This window comes from Mobula hypostoma, chromosome 13, assembly GCF_963921235.1.
Source record: "Mobula hypostoma chromosome 13, sMobHyp1.1, whole genome shotgun sequence".
NCBI classification, from domain to species: Eukaryota; Metazoa; Chordata; class Chondrichthyes; order Myliobatiformes; family Myliobatidae; genus Mobula; species Mobula hypostoma.
In genome coordinates, this window is record NC_086109.1 from 58,784,080 (window position 1) to 58,806,381 (window position 22,302).

A 22,302-nucleotide genomic window follows, 5' to 3' on the forward strand; every position below is an offset into this window, starting at 1 on the left:
CAGAGGACACGGCCTAAGAATGGAGGGTCATCCATTTAGAACAGAGATGAGGGGAATTTTTTTTTTAGCCAGAAAGTGATGAAAATGTGGAATTTGTTGCCACAGGTGGCTGTGGAGGCCAAGTCACTGCCTATATTTAAGGCAGAGGTTGATAAATTCTTGATTAGTCAGGGCAAGAAGGCATACGTGGAGAAAGCATGTGATTGGGGCTGAGCAGGATATAGATCAGCCATGATGAAATGGCAGAGCAGGCTCAATGGGCCAAATGGCCTATTTCCGCTCCTACATCTTATGGTCTTATGTTATGACTAATGGAAATGAACACCCCATAGCATTTGCATCATGTTCCCTTACTGTTGCAGAGAAAACTTATGCATAGACTGACAGAGAGGGTGTAAAATATTTCTAACGGAGAGAGTTGATCCCCGTTACTGGTCATCAACCACTAATGTCCACTTCCAGTCCACAGAAGGGTGTTCCACTAATAGCAGCAGCATGAATGCAGAGATGGCTCTGTTTCTTGCAGGGTACAGTTTCAAGATCAAAGTTAGGAGGACAACTAATCATGAAAATGCTGATGGATTTACCCTTGGAGAAGAATACACCAGAAATACCAGAATACCTGGTGGCCTGGGATAAATCAGCAGAGAGAGCAGCTTGCCATGCACTTTTCAGAATGCCAACACATCCAGAAGATGCCTAGAGCAGCACCCCTCCATCCCAGGGAATGGCTTGCCCTGCCCTGCCATGGCAGAGGATTCATATGGAATTTTCCAGATCATTGATGGGCACAAATTTCTTGGTAATAGTGGATGCATCTACAAAGTGGCCAGAAATTCCCCCAACATTCTCCACTACAGCCACACACACTGCTGATGTGTTGAGAAACCTCTTCTGAAGGACTGGTGTTCCAGAACACTTAGTCAGTGACAATGCAGCACAGTTAGTTGTGAAACAGTTTCTGTCATAACTGAAAATGAATGGAATAAGATATATTACATCTGCACCATACCATACCACCCAGCCTCCAAAGGTTTGGCAGAAAGGTTTGCCAAGGTCTAAAGAATGCACCATGAACAATATCAGCAGAAGACACTACAGAGATGTTGAACCAGAACCTCACCAATTTCTTCCTTGCATATTGCAATGCAGCACACTCAACACCCAGCAACTCATCAGCTATGCTGTTCCTGGGTTGTCCCTTGTGCTCATGCTTGGATCTCTTCAAACCCAATCTCAGAAGGCATATGCAGGACAAACAGCTGAGACAAATTGAGGGCGCCTCAAACAAGAAGGTTTGATATTTCACTCCTGGACAAGCAGTCTTGGTGAGGGACTACAGGGGTGATCAAAAGTGGCTACTTGCAAAGATTAGGACAGAACTGGACTACTCTCCTACACAGTGGAGAATGCATCTAATGTCATCTGAAGATGACACATTGATCAGTTGAAGACAGCAGAGTGAATTGTTAGAGAAGAAATTTGTCCAGAGCTGTGAGAACCCCCTCCTGCATTCCCAAAGTCAACTCCTACAACCACCACTGAGGAGGCTCCAGAACCTGAGGTTGTTTCACAGCCACAAGTCTCACCTGCCAAGCAGAATGACCACCAGTTCACCCCCCACCCCACCCCGGTCAGGAAAGAAGTTAACTTACGAGAGGAAGAAATCCTCCATGGCGATTAAATCTTTAGGTCTGAATGGAACAATTTAAAATTCACATGCTGTGGGTGTCTATATAGTTATTGTATTATATACTATAATCTGTGTGTTTAAAATATGTGCGTAGTACATGTATATATGTTGAAATGCAGTCTGCATTGACTTGGAATTTACAGGTAAGCAGGGAGGAGCATTATGTATTTAATATTTCAGTAATATTGCAAATATATTGTTTGATTATGCATTCTTTGTTTAAATATTCATTATGAGTTATATGTAATAATATGTGAATGGCATACATCATATGTGTGTACCTTGCTAAAGTAAAAACAAACTAGAGTACACATGTTATTCCCAGCTCCATGTTTGTCTTTGATTAGTTTTATGTTTTGGAGTTACAAAGCTTAACAGGTGCTCAATTTGGTGAGCCACATGGCTTATTTCGAATGTTGACTGGCTCTATAAATCCAGCAGGTTGTTCCAATGGGTCTCTGACTGCTGAGGCTTCCATGATTTTGAGTTAAGATTGTATAAGTGATTATGATATACAAATTTGTCTGGGTTGTTAACTGCCTAGCTGTAAAACTAGCAAGTGTGGGAATCAGTAGGCATGATTTTAATGATTGTCTTCCTTTCCCAAATGTCCTGTGTTTTCCTATTTATTAAAGCATGTTCAGCTCTACGTACTCACAAACAGTTTTGTTTTGTTTTATAATCCTGGTTAAAATCATTGACAGAGTAAAAATATCAGCTAATTATAGATTCAAATGCCACAGGAAGCCATTTTGTCAATTATGATTCTGCCAACACTTTATAATTATTATTCAATTCGATTAGTCCTTTGATTTGCCCAACAACTAAGCAAAGTTTTCCCAAGTATTTATCATATTTTCTTTATAAAATAGTAAATAGTTATTTCTACAACAGCAACAATAACTTAAGAAAAATGCATATTTATATGCTTTCATAATTTAAGCAGATTGCAAATGTTTGTATACAGTATTCTTGAAGTGTTGCTTCGGAAATGGAGAGAAATTATGTTGGCCATGTTAAGAACTAACTTAATAATTGATCATGTGATATTTTGATGTGCAGAGTGGTTTTAAAGCCAATTTAAACACAACAAGTTCCACACCAAGTGAAAATAAATGATATCCTGCAGGTGTAAAAAGCTGAAATAAAAACAGAAGATATGAAAACACTTGGAAGATCAGAGTGCATCTATGGAACTTAAAATAGGTAATGCTTCAGATCTAAGCCACTTCTTCAGAACTGGGAAAGAAAAGGTTCCATAACTGACAATGAGATAAAGGACTGACCAAACTATGGTTTGGGAGACTTCAAATTTCAAGCAATCATCTGCAGAATCAGCTCACCCAATGGACAATGCTTCCAACACTCTGCACTGCACTTTTAAAACAACATGACAAGTAGGAGTCTTTTAAAGGAGAGTTAGTGAGAGTTCAGGGCCAACTTGTTCTAGTAAGGGTGAAAGGAAAGGATGTTAAGATCAGGGAACCTGGATAACAAATCTTATTGAAAGTGTGTTTGGGAAAGAAAGGCAGCAGATGATAGGTATGTCATCTACAATCAAAGGAATTCCTTTGAGGAAAATAAAGAGAGCAGGAGAGTATTTAAGAAAGAAGTTAGGAGGGCAAAAGGAGGCATGAAATAATCTTTGGAAGGCAAGACTGAGGGATATGCTGAGTCATTCTATAGGTATATTAGAAGAAAAGGGTAGCTAGGGAAAGAGTGAGTCTCTAAGGGATTCTATATGTGGAACCTGGGGAAGTGGTCAAGGTCTTAAATGAATATGTCTCATCTGAGTACACCTGGAAGAAGAATATGGAGTTTAGTAAGTTCAAGGTGGGAGATATGGCTAGTCTGGAGCACATCAGTATTAAGAAGGTGGTGGTGTTATATGTCTTGGGACATGTAAGGTTGGATAAATCACCAGGGCTGGATGAGTTGCAGACAAAAGTGAGGCAATGTATTTTAGGAAGCCAAATAGGGTAGGATATATACAATAAATGGCAGGGGACTAAGGAATTTGATGAACAGAGAATCCAAGTTCAAGTCCAGAGTTCCCAGAATGTGTAAACACTGGTTGATTAGATAGTGAAGAAGGCACATAATATGCTTGTTTACATAAGTCGGAGCATTAAATATAACAGTTGAGATATTATGTTGCAACTTTAGAAAGCAATTGTCAAGCTGTACTTGGAGTATTGTGTTCAATTTTGGTTGTTACGTTACAGGAAGGATGTGATTGCACTGGAGAGAGTGCAGAGAAACTTCACCAGGATATTACCTGGATTATAGGACTTTTGACAGTGAATGGGCTGGTGTTTTATCCCTGGAGTGAAGAAAGCTGAGGGTGACCTGATAGAAGTGTATAAGATTATGAGAGGTGTAGACAGCCAAATCTTTTTCTCCAAGATAGCTGTATCAAAAATGAGAGGACAAAGGTTTAAGGTGAGAGGATGGAATTGTAAAGGGGACCTGAGAAATGAGTTTTGTTTTACACAGAGAGTGGTTCTATTTGTTCTGTCAGAGGAGATGGAAGAGTCAGACGTAATTATGTTTAAGAGACATTTAGACAAATACATAATTAGGCAAGACATGGAAAGGTACGGTAAAAATGTGTGCAAATGGGATTGGTGTAGATAGCCTAAAAAAGTTGGTGCTGACGTAGCTTTCAGGAGATGAAAAATAGATTAGGAAGGAATTTGAGGAAGAACATTTTCAACCCGAAGTAGCACGAATCTGGAACTGGGTGGATGGTGAAGGCTGACATTTTCCACATTTAAGTAGTAACTGGTTGAGTATTTGAATTGGTAAGATATATAGGGCTATGGAGCCAGAAAATGGAGTCAGAAGAGATAGGCTCTTGACAATGGACATGGACATAGTTGGCTGAAGGGTCTGATTCTTTTTAAGGCTCTAATTACTCCTGTAGTAATGTCCTGGGGTTGACATGATTAATCTTTGACAACCACAGCTAACTTCCTCTATGTAAGGTATGACTCTAAACATTGAAGTGCCCATTGACTTCAGTTTTGCTAAGGCTTCTTGATGTCACATGTGGTTAACTGTTGCTTTGATGTCAAGAACACACAAAAAAAACACACCCTTAGTTGGCCATTTTCTTTCCCATTCACCTAAAACAATAGTCTAGCCTCATGGATGACTGCAAGCTTACCCTCAGCTTGTTCCACCATTCGTAGACTTTGTGGGATTCCCTGCTTTAATTTTGTATTAATATCAGTTGGAGCAGCCTGTCGCTGTTCCATGCTGACAAAGCAGCCACCTGGTGCTATTTCCCTTTGATCCGTGAGACCTGAACAAAATGGACTTACTCAGCCTGCATTTGGGAAATGGAATCATCAGCACATATCTGAAGGCTTTGCTTGTGGACAGGGAGCTGAAGATAGGAGTGTAATTCACTTGGATGACAGTCACGAGGATTTCCTTCCTTTCTATCTGGTGATCTGTCTTTTTTTTCCCAACATCTGCTCTGTAATTCTAGCACATGCAGCACATCCAACAGACTACCACAGAGACACACTGCAAGAAATTAGCAAATTCAGAAATGGCTTTGCAGCACCTAGAGTCTGTGTAAGTATCAGAAGCCTCTCAAAGCACAGTGTTCTGCAACTGACGACATAAACATGCGTCAGTCATGGCCTTTAAAAATTGCAATTGCAATGAATAAATCTTGCAGAATGTTTCTCTGTAAGAGACCAATGATTTTAATTTCATCTAGCAACATTCAAGGAGCATTTTGTGATGAGTGCTGTCACAAAATGCCTAAACGTACAAAAGGCAGCGTGACCAGAAATGTTGGGTTGAATTTCCTGAACTCTACATTTCTTGAAGATTAACCTAATTTTTTGAGATTTCAGCTTCAATTTTGGGAAATAAATCAGCACAGTGATTCAGTTTCTTAGCAATTTACCTCACACATTATTTGAGCAATGCTTACACTGGAAATCTCAATTGTCCACATACCTGCAAACAACACAGAGAGGTTTGGGGTTAGCAGCCACCCTATATTCCAAAATAGGTGCATTATCATCATCATTTTTATGTTTCTCCTGCTTCCACAAGCCATCGAACGTCTGGCCACTGTGAATGATCAATCAATCACTTCGTCCAAAATTCTGTATGAAAAAAATTAAAAATAGTTGGTTTAAAAGTAGAACATGATTTCACTGCCTATTTCAGTTGTTTTGAATGCTAGAGATGCTCATCTATAATTCTGTAAACTTAGAAAAGAGCTGCAAATTGGCTGAGTGATTCTCAATTCTGTTAGAGAAAGTGAGCCCAGCAGCAATACATTTTGTAAGCAATGGCAGACAAAATTAAATCTTCATCTCCAAATGAAGGCCTCACATGAGGGATCCAGAGAAATTTCACACCTCACAGCTTTAGATGCATGTTAACAACAGCAAATATTCCAAGGTTGAAAACACATTAGTAATGTCTCAGCTTGCTGTTTTAGTAAAATCCACCTCTTTTAAAACCACTGGCTTCCTTGCAGTTCCAAGATATTTAGAAGTTGTCAATGCCACACATTTCATTCAATTAAGACCTTTGTTCATTCCTGCATATTCAGTAATTAAGAAATTAATCTCCAGAATAGGCAATAACCAAATTTTCTTTATCCTGAGAATGGACTGGGATGCAATGATCTGCAGGATGCTATTAAGGGGCATCAAAGGGTATGGGGAGAAGGCAGGGGAGTGGGGATGACTGGAAGAATTCGATCTGCCCATGATTGAATAGCGGAGCAGACGTGATGGGCCGAATGACCTACTTCTGCTCCTATATCTTATGGTCTAAAGGTAGAAGACTGATACAGTGGTACACAGCAAAGACCAAACTAACAGCAACACTGATTTCTATATGCAGCTCTATACATTGAATGTGAAGCATAACATTTCATTGAGTTAAACACAATGCAGCAAACCATTTATTAATTTGTACTTATTCACAGACCTGGTGTCTCTAATACAGTTGATATTTACCACAATAAATTTGCTCAAAATCAGCTGAACCCATTTCAAAAGGCAGCAAAATTATAAGTTCAGGTTAGGTATAGTGCAACTGAAGTTTTTACAATTCTTTTGAAATGGTTTTTAAAAGCAACATTTGTAAGCAATTGCAGTCAGATCTAGATCCATCACCCAGAATCACTGACGAACTTACTTGGGCCAGTTATGGAAAGCCTTTCTTATTGGCTCTTCCCACCGGCATGATGTGTTTTGGCAGAAGGAAAAGCTTTATCTCTTGGCAAAGCTGTCAATTATGTTTATAAATTTCCAACAGAGACATTTAAAAACTATTAAAAATTAAGTAAAAAATTATTGAATAATTTAAACACGTCTTACAATTCAGTGTTTTGAATTATTTCAGCAAAAGTATTAAGAATTTTAATTTCCCCTTCACCTACTGACCTGCGAGCCTAAAATCCCTATTGAAAAACCATGTGGTGTCAGATCCTGCACCAGCTCCAGCTGGCACAGAATTCGAGTAGTAATCCTCAGTGAGGATGGGTGGCATCTGTGAACTCCACGTGGCATCCAGTTATTGAGTTTGGGACAGATTTGACACCCCTCCCAAGCTTGCAATAAGAACCAGATTCTCAAAATCACAACTACAGCAAGAAAGGCGGATATTTGCCTTACTGACTGCAGTCTAACTGGTTCTTTCACTCCCTTTTGAATTCCACAGATGAATTTGCTTTCATGAATAATCAGGGCAGTGAATTTGATAAGAACACAAGAAATAACATGTTTAGGCCATTTCATCTTTGCTTCAACATTCAATAAGATCAAAGCGATCTTTTACTTTATCTGAACATTCTTGCATTAACCCCATATTCCTTGATACCACCGTCAACATTCAAACATCTACTGGTCTTATACATACTCAGTGACAGAGATTTGCAGCCCTTTTGATTAGAAAATTCGCTTCCCTCTGGGGGAAGAAATTCATCCAGTCAAGCTGCAAATACGGAAAGATGAACTTGTTAATATTTCACATTAGGGATTCTCCCTCATAACTTTCAGAACATTGTGTTTCAAATTCCAGCAACTGCGATTTAATGTTTTGCACATTTTTTTCTCATCTGACTGTTCGACTCCTTAGTTTGAAACACCACAGTGAAGGAAAATAATGCCCTCAATCTAACTGGCCAAGCACCATAACAATTGTGTATGCTTCATTTAGACTACCTAGTAGACAAGTACTCGATAATGGGCATGAACATGGTGGGGCAAGATGACTGTTCTTGTGCTGCAGGACTCTTTCCCTCTCATTCTTGTAAACTTGAGGAAGTTTGGGACAGTCTGATTAATCTTTTTTCACACAATAAATCCACCAAATCAAATCAGGTGAACTTTTGCTGTACTCTCTATCCTTCCTTAGGTTTGGAGCCCAGACCTGTACAGAATATTGTCGATGTGAGCTCATTGGGTTTTTCATTCCAGGAAAAGAATTAAGAAAAAAGGGCAGATGCTGGAAATTTGAAATTTGAAATTAAATAAAATGCTGAAAATACTTAGCAGGCCAGGCTGCACCTGCAAAGATAGGAAGAGAATTCATGTTTCAAGTCTGTGAGTTTTTATTCACAATTTATAATTAGGGGAAGGTATTTCTACTCTTCTGGACTCTGAGTACTTGCTACATAAAAATATTTTCCCTTTTGTTACTTCTTGCTCCTTGTCATTCACCTTGATTTTATAGCCCCTTGTTCTTGACCTCTTGATAGGGACAGTTTATCTACAGTCTTTACACCTGGTTCTTGCAGGTCTTCTCACAAGCTCATCTGTTCTAAAAGCAATACCTGCTTCTCTAGTCCATCCACAACCTTATCCTCCCTTATCTCAATTTTAGATGCTAACCATTTATTGACGCTAATCGACAAGTTTTTAAATATATTAACCTATAAAAGAAATAAGAAATTGGCTATGGATAGTACAAAATATTTGTCATTTACATAATATTAAGTTGTTCATGGGTGGTAGGTTACACATTGATGAAAATTGATACTAGTTTGTTTTCAACTGTATTCAGTTACTACTCTGAAATACATCAGCAAATATTTCTAAAATGGAACTATGAAAAGAACACTTTCTAAAGTGCTGCCTAGTTGCTTTGGCTTATTGCAGGTTTTGCATTCAGCAACATACTTAAGCTTTTAAGCAGAAACTTGGGGAAAACTCTTCCCTCCAAACTATAATTTTTTTAGTTCAATTTACATTTGAATCATTAAAAGCAGAAATTCTACCCAAGAATCTTAAATGTAGAAGAGTACTTTGAAAGTACTTCACAGAGCAATAATTACAATGGAAAGTGGACGCTGAGCTCATGTAGGAACACTGAGACCAGGATGACTAGGACCATCAACAAGGAAATGTTAATTGGAGGCAGGAAGATGCAAGAAGAATTGGGTTTAAGGAGCTAGAGGAAGGGAGAACTTGGGATGTGTATGTTGGAGCAGATTCTGGAAATAGAGAAAGGAAAAATCTAGAATGGATGTAAACATGGGATTGAATATTTTAAATTTATGTTACACACATCAAAGTTGCTGGTGAATGCAGCAGGCCAGGCAGCATCTCTAGGAAGAGGTACAGTTGACGTTTCAGGCCGAGACCCTTCGTCAGGACTAACTGAATGAAGAGTTAGTAAGAGATTTGAAAGTGGGTTGGTAGCCAGGTGGGCTAAAGTGGGCAGGCAGATAAGGTTGAAAAGAGATTTTTATTTTCCTTAAACAAATATGTTAGATCAAAGAATGTACATTTGTTATGGAAGCTATCAGCAATCCAGTTAACAGTAATTATTTTGTTCAAAAGTCGAATCTTAGAAGAGATTCTTTGTCAAATACTTTAGGAAACAGCCCTGGAATTATACACATGGCAGAAAACTATCATGATAAAAGTAATTGTCTATTGTTCATGTAACAGGCACCAAAAGAATCAAATCTTGATTGCGCACTATAAACATTATCAACTTGAAACCTGATTCATAAGATATAGGGACACTATTAGCCTGTGAATTCACATTAATAGATTTTTATGTCAATCTTAACCGTCTAAGTACTGCACTTCAGGTCAACTTCCAAGTTACAATGAACCTGGTTAACTCTTATCTTCAATTGCTTGTTTTTGAACTCCATTAGAGCTTCCAAAGAATTTACCATTTTTTCCACACCCAAGGTTAATTACTATTATGAATTTCATATTATAAGATTAGAGTCATAGGGTCACAGGGTCACAAACACAGCACTAAAACAGGCCCTTCGGTTCTCCGAGCCATTTTCGATGATCAGACACTCAGTTACACCAGTCCAATTCTGATCCTATTTTATTCTTTTTGTTTTCCCATAACACGTCACCCCAGACTCTTCTACTCACCTGCATGTGAGGGGCAATTATAATGACCAACTAAACTACCAAAAGTCTGTCTTTGGGATGTGGGTGGAAACCAGTGCACATGGGGGAAATCTTATGCAGTCAGAGAGAAAGTGCCTACTCCACCTAAGCAGCACGAAAGATCAAGATTGAATCCAAGACACTGGGCTGTTCACAAATAATGGATCCATAAACGCAGCCAAATTCAAAACTCTGTTATTGAATCATAATCATACCGCATGCAAATGGGCCATGTAGCTCACAGTGCCTGTGGGAAAACCAGGCATTAGAAGAATAAACAAAGAAAGCGTTCACTCAGTAAAACTATTCTCAAACTGATGGAACTTTTGCATACCAGTGTTTAAAGACCTGGAAGATTAATGATATTTGCTTTTATATTAGTGTGGTTCCCAAGAGCAAAATCAGAGTGTTAAGCTTCAAAAGACCTATTTTTCCAACAGGAAACTTTTCACTTTTAGCTAAGTATTTAGTGTAAAAATGGCTGCTTTTGCCTGTTGTCTTCCAGCTGACAGGCTCCAGAAATGGCTGCGAGGACTGGCACATCACAGACAAAATGTCCTTTCAGCTATACTCATTGTTGGAAAACTGCTCAGATATCAGCCCTAGTCTATTACTCTTACACATAGTAAAGGTTGTTAAATCTCAAACACTAAAAAATCTGACACATTTTCTAATAGTGTCATCCTAGATAGCTTAGAGAACTATGCACTCACATTTTCTCCGTGGAAATAGATACTAATCATATACAGAGCACCAGTGTGCCTGCTAACATCTTGCTCTAAGCTTGCTACTTTGACTGTGAAGTGAAAAACTGAACAGTGCTTTCATTCAGGTCCCTATGACCCATTCGTTCAAACATTAATTGACCATTGTAAATTATCACTAGTACATTGAAAAGTGGTAGAAGTAAGGGGGAGTTTGATGAGAAAGTGGGGAAAATAATAAATGAGATTAATGCAGGATTAATGCAAATGGGTGGTTAGTGGTTGATGAAGGACCTGTTTCTGTGTGGTATCTCTCTATGACTCCATGAGGCGCTGAAGTAAAATTAAGTGGTGAATAAAAATTACTAACCAAGCTTGTTTTGTGTAATTAAAATTGATGTATAATTAATTTACATTGAGGCAAGTTACAAGTTTCATTCAAAACTTGATTTATATCACTGATATAAGTATTTTTCAGGTTTAAACAGTTGCCTGTGTTCAATGCACAGCTTTAATTGAAACTTTATAACATACAGCTCCCAAGAACACAAAATCAGAAAGGTGAGTGAAAGAATCAAAATTTTCATACACAAAAAAATCATGGTAACATTCATGCAATGTGGTATATACCAAGGTTATATTGGTTTTGCATTATAATTTCATATACTACGCCCAATCGTTATACCTCATCAGTGTAGTTTATGACAACTTAAACCCAATAGATGCTCTATTTTAAGAAGTTTTGTCTAATTGAACCATGGTTAATGCAAATCTAAACAGATCTATACATTAAAGCAGCTGCATGCAAACTCATTTATTACACATCAGATATCATGAATGCCAGCAGGATTTCAACATAATAACCCACCAAGTTCTGAGGTACCATTTAAAAGTTAAGATATATAAACAGTTCTACTTTTCATAATACCTGGCATTCTCACAAACAACTCAAGATTTATTCTAAACACATGGGGTGAAATGTGTAACACTGATCATTTTGTAATCTGTAAACTAGAAAGCATATTTTGTCCCCAAGGATGAACAAACACATGAGTATTTCTCATTTTGCTTGTATATAATGCAATTGTATTGTTTGTCCAATTAATGAAAATTATTCAGTTCTTTAGAATGACAAGTCACCTTCCATCTGTAGATGCAAGAAGTTAATAACAAAAAAAGTATACCCTTTGTCACACAAATTTTATTACATCAAGTTAATTTACCTTTATGTAAAACCATTTACTCACTGCTCATGTACATAATATTTATTTATAGAAATGATACAAAAATTAAATTGTCAACATTTCAACAATTTTCTCTCTTCCTTTCCATTACTTATAAATTAGATTAGGGATATTAAGTCTTGAAACAACTTTAAATCTCTCCAATTTTCCTTCATTTTTCCAGGACAGTCGTATTCATGGAGTTTCAATGGAACATACTGCTCCAGAGAGGCAGCCAGCTGCCCAAAACTCCGGCTTATAATTTTAATCCATGCTGGGTTCAGCTGGCCCTTGAATCCTAACATAGCAAAACTTCCTAAAATTAGAAAGGAATAATTAATTGTTAATTTTGATCTTTCAGTATTTTGATTTAAGTTGTACAATAAAACATGCAGTATTGAGTATTTGTAATTCTTATTTGCTTGATTAAAAATCTACACATATCAATACAGAATAGAATGAAAATCTATAACGTGGTGTGAAGAGCCAAAACACGAGAAATACAAAAGGGAACAATTCAGTGGATCATTGTAGGTATTATAAATTGCTTATCCAAATACTTTTGAATTGCTAAGTGTCAATCAAGCCGTAGAGACACTTTCAAAAGAGCAAGCAAAAATGAGTGTGGTCATTTAGCCAAATTATATGCTCTTTCTTAATAAAAATGTTATTCCTTCCTTCACAGAATCCAACTAGTCTCCTAAATGATTCCAGATTTTTGTTTCTCTACGCACAGTTAATGGCTGATATTAATCAGCCTGATGTGCTTCCAGACATCAGCCCTCTATGCAGTGATAAAAACAATTCTGGAAACGTAACTGGTAACAGATCAATTATAGATAACAACAAATAATTTAAAATTCAAATAATTCTTTGATTTTAAACAGCTGAAAATATATAATCAGCTGACTTTCCTCAGCAATGCAGTGGAATGTCATCGGTAATCAGAAGTTACATATTAACGACTATATTAAAAAGACAATTAAGTGCAGAGGTTCTATGGTCTTGACTATAGCCCTAGAATAGTACCTGCTTGATTTTTTTGAATCAATTATTTTATGGCAATGTGCGATACTATATTCTGCTTATACTCTCTATGCATTTGGCTTAAACAGTTATTAATTCCTAGGATTGAAGGGCCAAGCAAAAATAAATTCAAAAGTGGCACTATTTGCAGGCATTTATAATTTAAACATGCCAGATTTTTTACTTCATGGCATTTCATTTATTTTATTGTCTGCAGAAAGCATAAAGTTATCAGTTACAATTAATGCATGTTCACAATATTTATGTTCGTATGTTGACAGAAGCTAGAACATTTTGAATGATTTTGAATTTTCCAAAGATCTCTGGACAAACATTGGGTTAATATAATTTAGTGTAATTTCCATTCTGCTGTTCAATTTCAAACACTATAGGAACAAAAGCTATGACTGCCTTACTTCTGGTTTTCAGTACTGAGAGCAGATTTCAGTACTGCCTTCAGTAATGCATTAATTGCACAGTTTTCTGGTAAGTGACTCTTCCAGCCTATCCTATAAATGCTAGGATCTTCATAAATTAGCCCTTGAAAAAAGAAGTTTCAGTCCTTTTACCCTTTGTGAAATATCTCCAATATTGACCACTCTTGTTCCCAATAATACATTCCCTGGATACCGCAAATAATAAAAACATTTCTAATTAATATTTTTAATTTTGGTCTTTAATAGACTTCTATCACAAATGTACATCACCTTCCATGAAAAAATTGATAGGCTTTGCAGCACCTAGCCTGAGAAAAGCTGAAGACACTTGGAATAGTGACCAGCCAGAATCATCTCTTGAACAGACAAAAACAATTGACCTGCAAAAAGAGAAACAGAAGAAATAAAATGTAAAACTGCCAACAGGAATGAACAAAGTTTAGATTAAGTTGTTCTTTCTAAAATGGTTAGTGCCCAGAATTAAACATGGATAAAGCGTCAATATGTGGATCTCTTACTTTGAATTTTTACACATAACTTAGTTCCGTGCGCAAGAAATGATACTGTATTTAGGTGCTGCTTCTACATCATGACAAACAAATAGTAAAGAATGGAGATATAGTCCTGATGCAAGGTCTTGACTCAAAATATTGACAATTCCTCCCCCCCTCCCTCCAACAGATGCTGTTTGACCCACTGAATTGTACCAGTTGAGGCTCTCTATTGGTTGAGGTTGACCATGGATGTTGCGTGCCAGCTGTCTTCGTAATACTCAAGCCAGGCCAGTATGATATTGTGAACAAGCTGTTACCCATGCAGCGGACTCCCCCTCTCTGCTCAGCTGATGAATCCAAAGGAATGGCAGAGACAGATACTGTTTGGCACCAGTGACATTGTAGGAGTTGTCAGTCAGAGTAGAACTCAAGATAGGACTGCTTTAGGGACTCCAGCTCTGGATTTTTCCCTCAGGGTTTACTCCCGAAGCTTTCCACTGAGTGGGTATAGCCACAAGGTAGTGGAGGTTTAAGATCAGTTTTCTTTCTCCTAGGTGAGCTGCCAACCAAGGCTGATGAGCCTCTTCTGCCCAAAGTGACTGGTTTTAAGGTGTTTATTTTTCCAATAATTTGTATTTTTTTCTAGGAGGTAAAGAATGCAAGTGAATCAGCATATAGGACGGAGATTAAAAATCTGGCTGAGTAGTGCCACAACATCAACTACTCAATGTCAGCAAGACCAAGGAGCTGATTATTGAATTCAGGAAAAACAAAACAGCCATCATGAGCCAGTCCTCATTGGAGGATCAGAGATGGAGAAGGTCAGCAATTTTAAATTCCTCCGTGTTATCATTTTAGAAGACTTTTCCCAGACCTAGCACATAAATACAATTGCAAAGAAAGCATGACAACTAAAACTTTGACAAACTTCTATAGATGTGTGATTGAGAGTATATTGACTGGCTGCATCACAAGCTGGTATGGAAACAATGCCCTTGAATGGAAAATCCTAATAAAAGTAGTGGATATGGCCCAGTGCATCATGGCTAAAGCCCTGCCCACCATTGAGTCCATTAACACAGAGCAAAAGCAGCATCTGTCATCAGGGATCGCCACCACCCAGGTCATGCTCCCTTCTCATCGCTACCATCGAGAATGTGGTACAGGAGACTCGGGGCTCACATCAGCAGCATCAGGAACAGTTATTAACCATCAACCATCAGGCCCTTGAACCAAAAAGGGGATAACTTCATTCAATTTCACTTGCCCCATCACTGAAATGTTCCCACAAGCTATGGACTCTCTTTCAAGGACTTTACATCTCATGCTCTCAATATTTATTGTTTATTCATTTTTATTATTTCTTCCCCTTTGCACTTGCACAGTTTGTTATCTTCTGCACACTGGTTGAATGTCCAGTTGGTGCAGAGACAGTCCAATGCAGAGAAGTTTTGGTAAAAAGAACAGGGGAAGAAGTGTTCTTTGATCATCAATACTCCGAAGAAAACAGAGAAGAAAATAAATATGTGTAGATATGCATGTCTTCAACAGCAAAAATGGAGTCATCGGATAGCCATTTGTTTACATTTGCGTTCTGTGTCCAAAACAAAGAATTAGAAATAAAGGAGAACAAAGCTCAATAAATACATAGAAAGGATTAGTAAAAAAGGCCTAGATAATTTGACAGATATCGGAACAGAAGAATGAATTAAAGAACAAATAATTGGACAGTTTAGGAAGATTGGAAAATCTGAGAAATAGTTCAGGAAAAGTGAATTCTAATTGGAAAGGGAAATAGATTCTAAGATAAAATAGAGATACAAACATAAAAGTAATCATAAAATAATTCAAAGAGTATCAACTTATTTCTACAAAATTCTTCCAGTTTCTTTTAAATTGATAACTTATTTATAAACAAGAGAAAATCTGCAGATGCTGAAAATCCAAGCAACACACGACATGCTGGAGGACACATCAAAGTTGCTGGTGAACGCAGCAGACCAGGCAGCAACTCTAGGAAGAGATACAGTCGATGTTTCAGGCCGAGACCCTTCGTTCAGGACCCTGACGAAGGGTCTCGGCCTGAAACGTCGACTGTACCTCTTCCTAGAGATACTGCCTGGCCTGCTGCGTTCACCAGCAACTTTGATGTGTTGCTTGAATTTCCAGCATCTGCAGAATTCCTGTTGTTTGTTTTTAAAATGCTGGAGGAACTCAGCAGGTCAGGCAGCATCTATGGAAAAGAGTACAGTCAACATTTCAGTCCAATACCCTTATTTATAAATTTTTTTTAACAGGATTTCAGAACTTGTTCAATTCTGTTCAACAGAAAAATAGCATTTGGATTTGATGCAGCAATCTCTAGTGTGCTTGTAATTAAGTATGGGATTCAACGCTAGTACCCTCAGCTGAGATCAAGTGATGGTGCACAGCCTACTGGCTTGAGGCAATTCACTAACAGCACCTTCTAAAGTTCAAAGTAAATTAATTATCAAAGTACATATATGTCACCTTATACAACCCTGAGATTCATTTTCATATGGGCATACTCAATCAATCCAATAAACATAAAAGAATGAATGAAAGACCGCACCTACTGGGCATACAACCAGAGTGTAAAGGAGTGTACAAATACAAAAAGAAAGAAATAATAATAATAATAAATAAAAAAACAATACATATTGAGAACATGAGATGATGAATTATTGAAAGTCAGCTGTGGGAACAGTTCAATGATGGGGGCAAGAGAAGTTGAGTGAAGTTATCCTCTCTATTCAAGAGCCTGATAGTTGAGGGATAATAACTGTTCTTGAACCTGGTGGTGTGAATCTTGAGGCTCCAGTACCTTCTTCCTGATGACAGCAGTGAGAGCATGACCTGGGTGATAGGGGTCCCTGTTTATGGATGCTGCTTTCCAGCGACATCTCTCCATGTAGATGTGCTCAATGGTGGGGAGGGCTTTACCTATGATGGACTGGACCATATCCACTGCTTTTTGTAGGATTGATGAGCATTGGTGCTTCCATACCAGGCCATGATGCAGCCAGTCAATATACACTCTACTACACATCTATAGAGGCTTGTTAAAGTTTTAGATGTCATGTTGAATCTTTGTAAACTCCTAAGGAAGGAGAGGTGCTGTTGTGCTTTCTTCGTAATTGCACTTAAGTGCTGGACGCAGGACAAGTTCTTTGAAATGATACACTGAGGAATTTAAAGTTGCTGATCCTCTCCACCTCTGATCCCCCAACAAGGACATCAATAATCAGCTCCTTGGTCTTGCTGACATTGAGTGAGAGGTTGTTATGGCACCACGCACCCAGATTTTCAGTCTCTCTCTTGTATGCTGATTTGTGACAGTGGGGTCATCAGCAAACTTAAATATGGCATTGAAGCTATGCTGAACCACATAGTCATAAGTGTAAAGTGAGTTGAGCAGGGAGTTAAGCACACAGCCTTGTGTGCACCTGTGCTGATGGAGATTTTGGAGGAGGTGTTGTTGCCAATCCGAACTGCCTGGGGTCTGCAAGTGAGGAAATCAAGGGTCCAATTGCACAAGGAAGTATTGATGCCAAGGTCTTGAAGCTTATTGATTAGTTTTGACGGGATGATAGTATTGAATGTCGAGGTGTAGTTGATAAAGAGCATGCTGATGTTTCTATCTTTGCTCTCCAGATGTTCCAGGGTTGAATGAAGAGCCAATGAAATGGCATCTGTTGTAGCCCAGTGTACTGGCATGAAAATTGGAGTGGACCTAAGTCACTTCTCAGGCAAATTAAAGAAAGAACTTAATGAGATCATCTATGAATAGACATTAGAAAGACTTTGAATGTTAAGTGTTGAAACCATATTGCAATATTAGAAGTAATGTAGGTATCTGGAACACTAAATTTTCCTAAATCAAAATGATTGTTAGAGCAACAAGGTTCAGGAATGATAAACTCATAACATGAGATTCAATGAGAATAAAGGTTTCACATTACAGAAGATCATGACATAGATAGTTTCTTTGGAATTCAAGCCCTCTATAATGCAGGGGTACACATTATTTACCTAGCTGAGTCAAGTACCTTTCCTTGCCTGTTAGTATACTCATGTTTAAATTGCTGTCAGTCACACAAGGTAGTGGTGTTGAATGCTGAAATTCTCAACACCACCATTATCCCGCAAAATTTAGATCATTGTTTTTCTCATCATCTTATAGAGAGGATCCTGCTCAAGAAAACAAAAGAGAAGCTCTGAGCAGCAAGTTGACAAAGGCAACAAAAAGGTATTTAGCTCAGCTAGGTAAATACTGGGTAAACCCACTTTAGAGAGAGCTTTCAGTTCTAGGAAACCATCTATGCCATAATCTTCTGTAATATGAGAACTTTTATTATCATTGAATCTAATGTTCTAAGTTCTAGGCCTGAGTCGATGTAGTAGTAGTAATAGTAGTTCTAAGTTCTAAAAAATCCTATAAAAGGTAATGGATTCGGCTCAGTACACCATGCGTAAAGCCCTCCCAACTAGTGAGCACATCTGCATGAAATGCTGTCACAGGAAAGTAGCATCTATCATCAGGGAGACCATCACCACCCAAGACATGCTCTTTTCTCACTGCTGCCATCAGGTAGAAGGTACAAGAGCCTCAGGATTCACATCAACAGGTTCAGGAACAGTTACAACCCCTCAACTATCAGGTTTTTGATGACTACACTCACTTGCCCATCCATTGAGATGTTCCCACAACCAATGATCTCACTTTAAGGACTCTTTATCTTGTTATTTCATGTTCCTGTTATTTACTTACATTTGGTTTATATCTGGTTGATCTTTCATTGATCCTGTTATAGTTACTACTCTATACATTTGCTGAGCATGCCAGCAGGAAGATGAATTTCAGGGTTGTATATGGTGATATACAGCATATGTACTTTGATAATAAGTACATATGGAATACGATTTCAACACTTAACCATTCAAAGTGTGACTAATGCCTCTGCATGGATGACCAGTTTGTACTTGATCTAAATAAATCCTTTCTTTAAGCTGACCATAAATACTTGCCCTATGGCACATTGATATTTCATTCAATATTCCTGCTTCGACGTGCTAGTTTGAAGTGCAGTATTTATTATGTATAATAAAGCTAGAAAACTGCACAGTAATATCACAGGACACCAGTGCATTTGTTACACTGTTCTCTTGCTAGGGTTCATGTAGAGTCTAATGGCAAAGACATTGACTAGACTTCCTCAGTGCAACACTGGGAATTTATTTCTCCAATCGGCTACCAGCTAGATATGTGAATTAAGGCAAGTTAGTCAGTATGTATTTTGGTATTTTCAATAATCCTTGGTCAATTAACATGGTGTCACTTATTTCTATGTATTTATTTTAGTTCTTGAAGATAACTGTGATACAGTGAACCCTGTGCTTTAAAAAAACAAATTCCATAAGGTTATTTTTTCTTCTGTATCTTAAATATTTTGGTAATTGTTTGTGAATCTCATAAAGCCAAATTTCTGTTGTCTGGACTGCTGTAATACAATACACAGTGCCTATAAAAAGTATTCGCCCCCCCCCCTTGAAAGTTTTCATGTTTTAATGTTTTACAACAGTGAATCACAGTGAATTTAATTTGGCTTTTTTTGACACTGATCAACAGAAAAAGACTTCTTCATATCAAAGTGAAAACAGAGATCTACAAAGTAATCTAAATTAATTACAAATATAAAACACAAAATAATTGATTGCATAAGTATTCACTTCCTTTAATATGACAAACCAAATCATCACTGGTGTAGCCAGCTGGTTTTAGAAGTCACATTAGTTAAATGGAGACCTGATTTTGGAGACCTGTATTTCAATTTATTGTAGTAAAAATACACACTTGTATCTGGAAGGTCCAACTGCTAGTGAGTCAGCATCCTGGCAAAAACTACATCATGAAGCTAACAGAACACCTCAAGCAACACCGTGAAAAGGCTATTGAAAAGCACAAATCAGGAGATGGATACAAGAAAATTTCCAAGTCACTGAATATCCCTTGGAGTACAGCTAAATGAATCATCAAAAAATGGAAAGAATATGACACAGCTGTAAGTCTGCCTAGAGCAGGCCATCCTCCAAAACGGAGTGACCGTTCAAGAAGGGGACAATTGAGGGAGGCCATCAAGAGATCTATGACAATTCTGGATGAGTTACAAACTTCAGTGGCTGAGATGGGAGAGACTGAACATACAATAACTGTTTCCTGGGTATTTTACCAGTCACAGCTTTGTGGGAGAGTGGCAAAGGGAAAGCCACTGTTGAAAAAAATTCATATGAGATCTCGGCTAGAGTTTGCCAGAAGGCATGTGTGAGACTCTTACGTCAGCTGGAAGAAGGTTCTATGGTCTGATGAAACCAAAATTGATCTTTTTGGCCATCAGACTAAATGCTATGTTTGGCATAAGGCAAACATTGCACATCATCAGAAACACACCATCCCTATTGTGAAGCATGGTGGTGGCTGCATCATGCTGCAGGGATGCTTCACTGCAGCAGGCCCTGGAAGGCTTGTGTAGTTGGTAAAATGAATACAGCAAAATACAGAGAAATCCTGGAGGAAAACATTTTGCAAGAGAACTGCAATTTGGGAGAAAATTTGTTTTCCAGAAGTCAATGACCCCAAGCATAAAGCCAAAGCTACACAGGAATAGCTTAAAAACAAAGTTAATGTCCTGGAATGGCCAAGTTAGTGTCCAGACCTCAATCTAATTGAGAATTTGTGGCTGGAATTGAAAGGTGCTGTTCACTCACCATACCCATGCTATCTGACAGAACTTGGGCAGTTTTGTAGAGAAGAATGAGGAAAAATTGCAGTGTGCACATGTGCAAAGCTGATAGAGACTTTTCCACATTGACTTAAGGCTGTAATTGTTGCCAAAGGTGCATCTACTAAATACTGACTTGAAGGGGGTGAGTAATTATGCAATCAATTATTTTGAGCTTATAATTGTAATAAACTTAGACCAATTTGTAGAAATTTGTTTTCACTTTGACATGAAACAGGTTTTTCTGTTGATCAGTGTCAAAAAAGCCACTGTGATACAATGTTGTAGACCAATAAACCATGAAAACTTCCAAGGTGGGTGCATACTTTTTATAGGCACTGTACATCATAATATTTTAAATTTTTTTTCTCTACAATATACCACAAAAATGAATTCAGAAATTTATACCTCAATAACCCTCTTTTAAAAACTATTGACTGCAAAATGTGAAGAAGCTTATTACTTGCTGTACAATCAGTTTAATTGGAAAATGAAACCAAAGTTGACCTTTACATAGAATCTGATATACCGTGTCTTTGTTAAGATTGAAAGGAAGTGGATTTTGTAGCTTTTCCCCACAACTCAGTCATTTGATAAATTAGATCGCGGTTATGATCAGGCTAATGCTTAATTATGAAGCACAACAACTCAATCCGAATTATCATTCAGGTACCCAAGAAGAACTTGAATTCCAGTACCCATAATAATCTTAAAACAATTTTATGGAAAATGATGTAACTTAAAGTATGTGTGACAGAGAAATCCTATGCAAATTTGATTCAAGTTGGGAAATGCCCAGTTAGATCCTTCAGGGACATGAAGCAACCAGTAACAGCTGATGTCTTGTTTCACTCTATGGTAGGTAAATTTTAATTGCTTAGTTTGGAATTAAATTGACGTATACTTTTCCTATTGTTACAGTCATTTTGATTTATACACTTTCAATGGACCAATTTGGTGGCCTTGCATATTATGATCTTTCAATAAGTCATGCCCCAGGTTAGCTAACTTACATTGACTCTTCAAAAGCTTGAGCTGTGAGGACTATGGAGGGTTATCTTCTTGCTGTGCAGTTATTCCTCGTCCCTGTGCCGAAGACGCCACGCCCCAGTGGCCTCAATGACTACAGACCGGCGGCATTGACCTCCCACATCATGAAGACCCTGGAGAGACTTGTTCTGGAGCTGCTCCAGCCTATGGTTAGGCCACACTCAGATCCCCTCCAGTTCACCTACCAGCCCCAACTAGGAGTCGAGGATGCCATCGTCTACCTGCTGAAACGTGTCTACGCCCACCTGGACAAGCTAGCGAGCATTGTGAAGGTCATGTTCTTTGACTTTTCCAGTGCATTCAACACCATCCGCCCTGCTCTGCTGGGGGAGGAGCTGACAGCGATGCAGGTGGATGCTTTCCTGGCGTCATGGATTATTGATTACCTGACTGGCAGACCACGGTACGTGTGCTTGCAGAACTGTGTGTCAGACAGAGTGATCAGCAGCACTGGGGCTCCACAGGGGACT

At 38.2% G+C, this 22,302-nt stretch overlaps 2 protein-coding genes across 4 annotated transcripts in view; both read right to left on the reverse strand.

The window, feature by feature from the left end:
- The window catches only part of cemip (cell migration inducing hyaluronidase 1), a 211,304-nt gene that overhangs the window by 116,204 nt on the left and 72,798 nt on the right, over positions 1 to 22,302 (reverse strand). Inside the window, exon 2 of the mRNA XM_063065758.1 lies at positions 5,672 to 5,823. Coding sequence (XP_062921828.1) covers positions 5,672 to 5,774 — 103 coding nt within the window. The 5' untranslated portion in view covers positions 5,775 to 5,823. The remainder of the gene's footprint in view (positions 1 to 5,671; positions 5,824 to 22,302) is intronic.
- Positions 11,213 to 22,302, reverse strand: part of LOC134355616 (inactive cell surface hyaluronidase CEMIP2-like) — a 116,890-nt gene continuing 105,800 nt past the window's right edge. For all 3 annotated transcript variants that reach the window (XM_063065761.1, XM_063065760.1, XM_063065759.1), the window contains 2 exons: positions 13,759 to 13,868; positions 11,213 to 12,341 (listed from right to left, as the gene is read on the reverse strand). In XM_063065761.1, the coding sequence (XP_062921831.1) occupies positions 12,145 to 12,341; positions 13,759 to 13,868 (307 nt within the window). In that variant the 3' untranslated portion in view covers positions 11,213 to 12,144. The remainder of the gene's footprint in view (positions 12,342 to 13,758; positions 13,869 to 22,302) is intronic.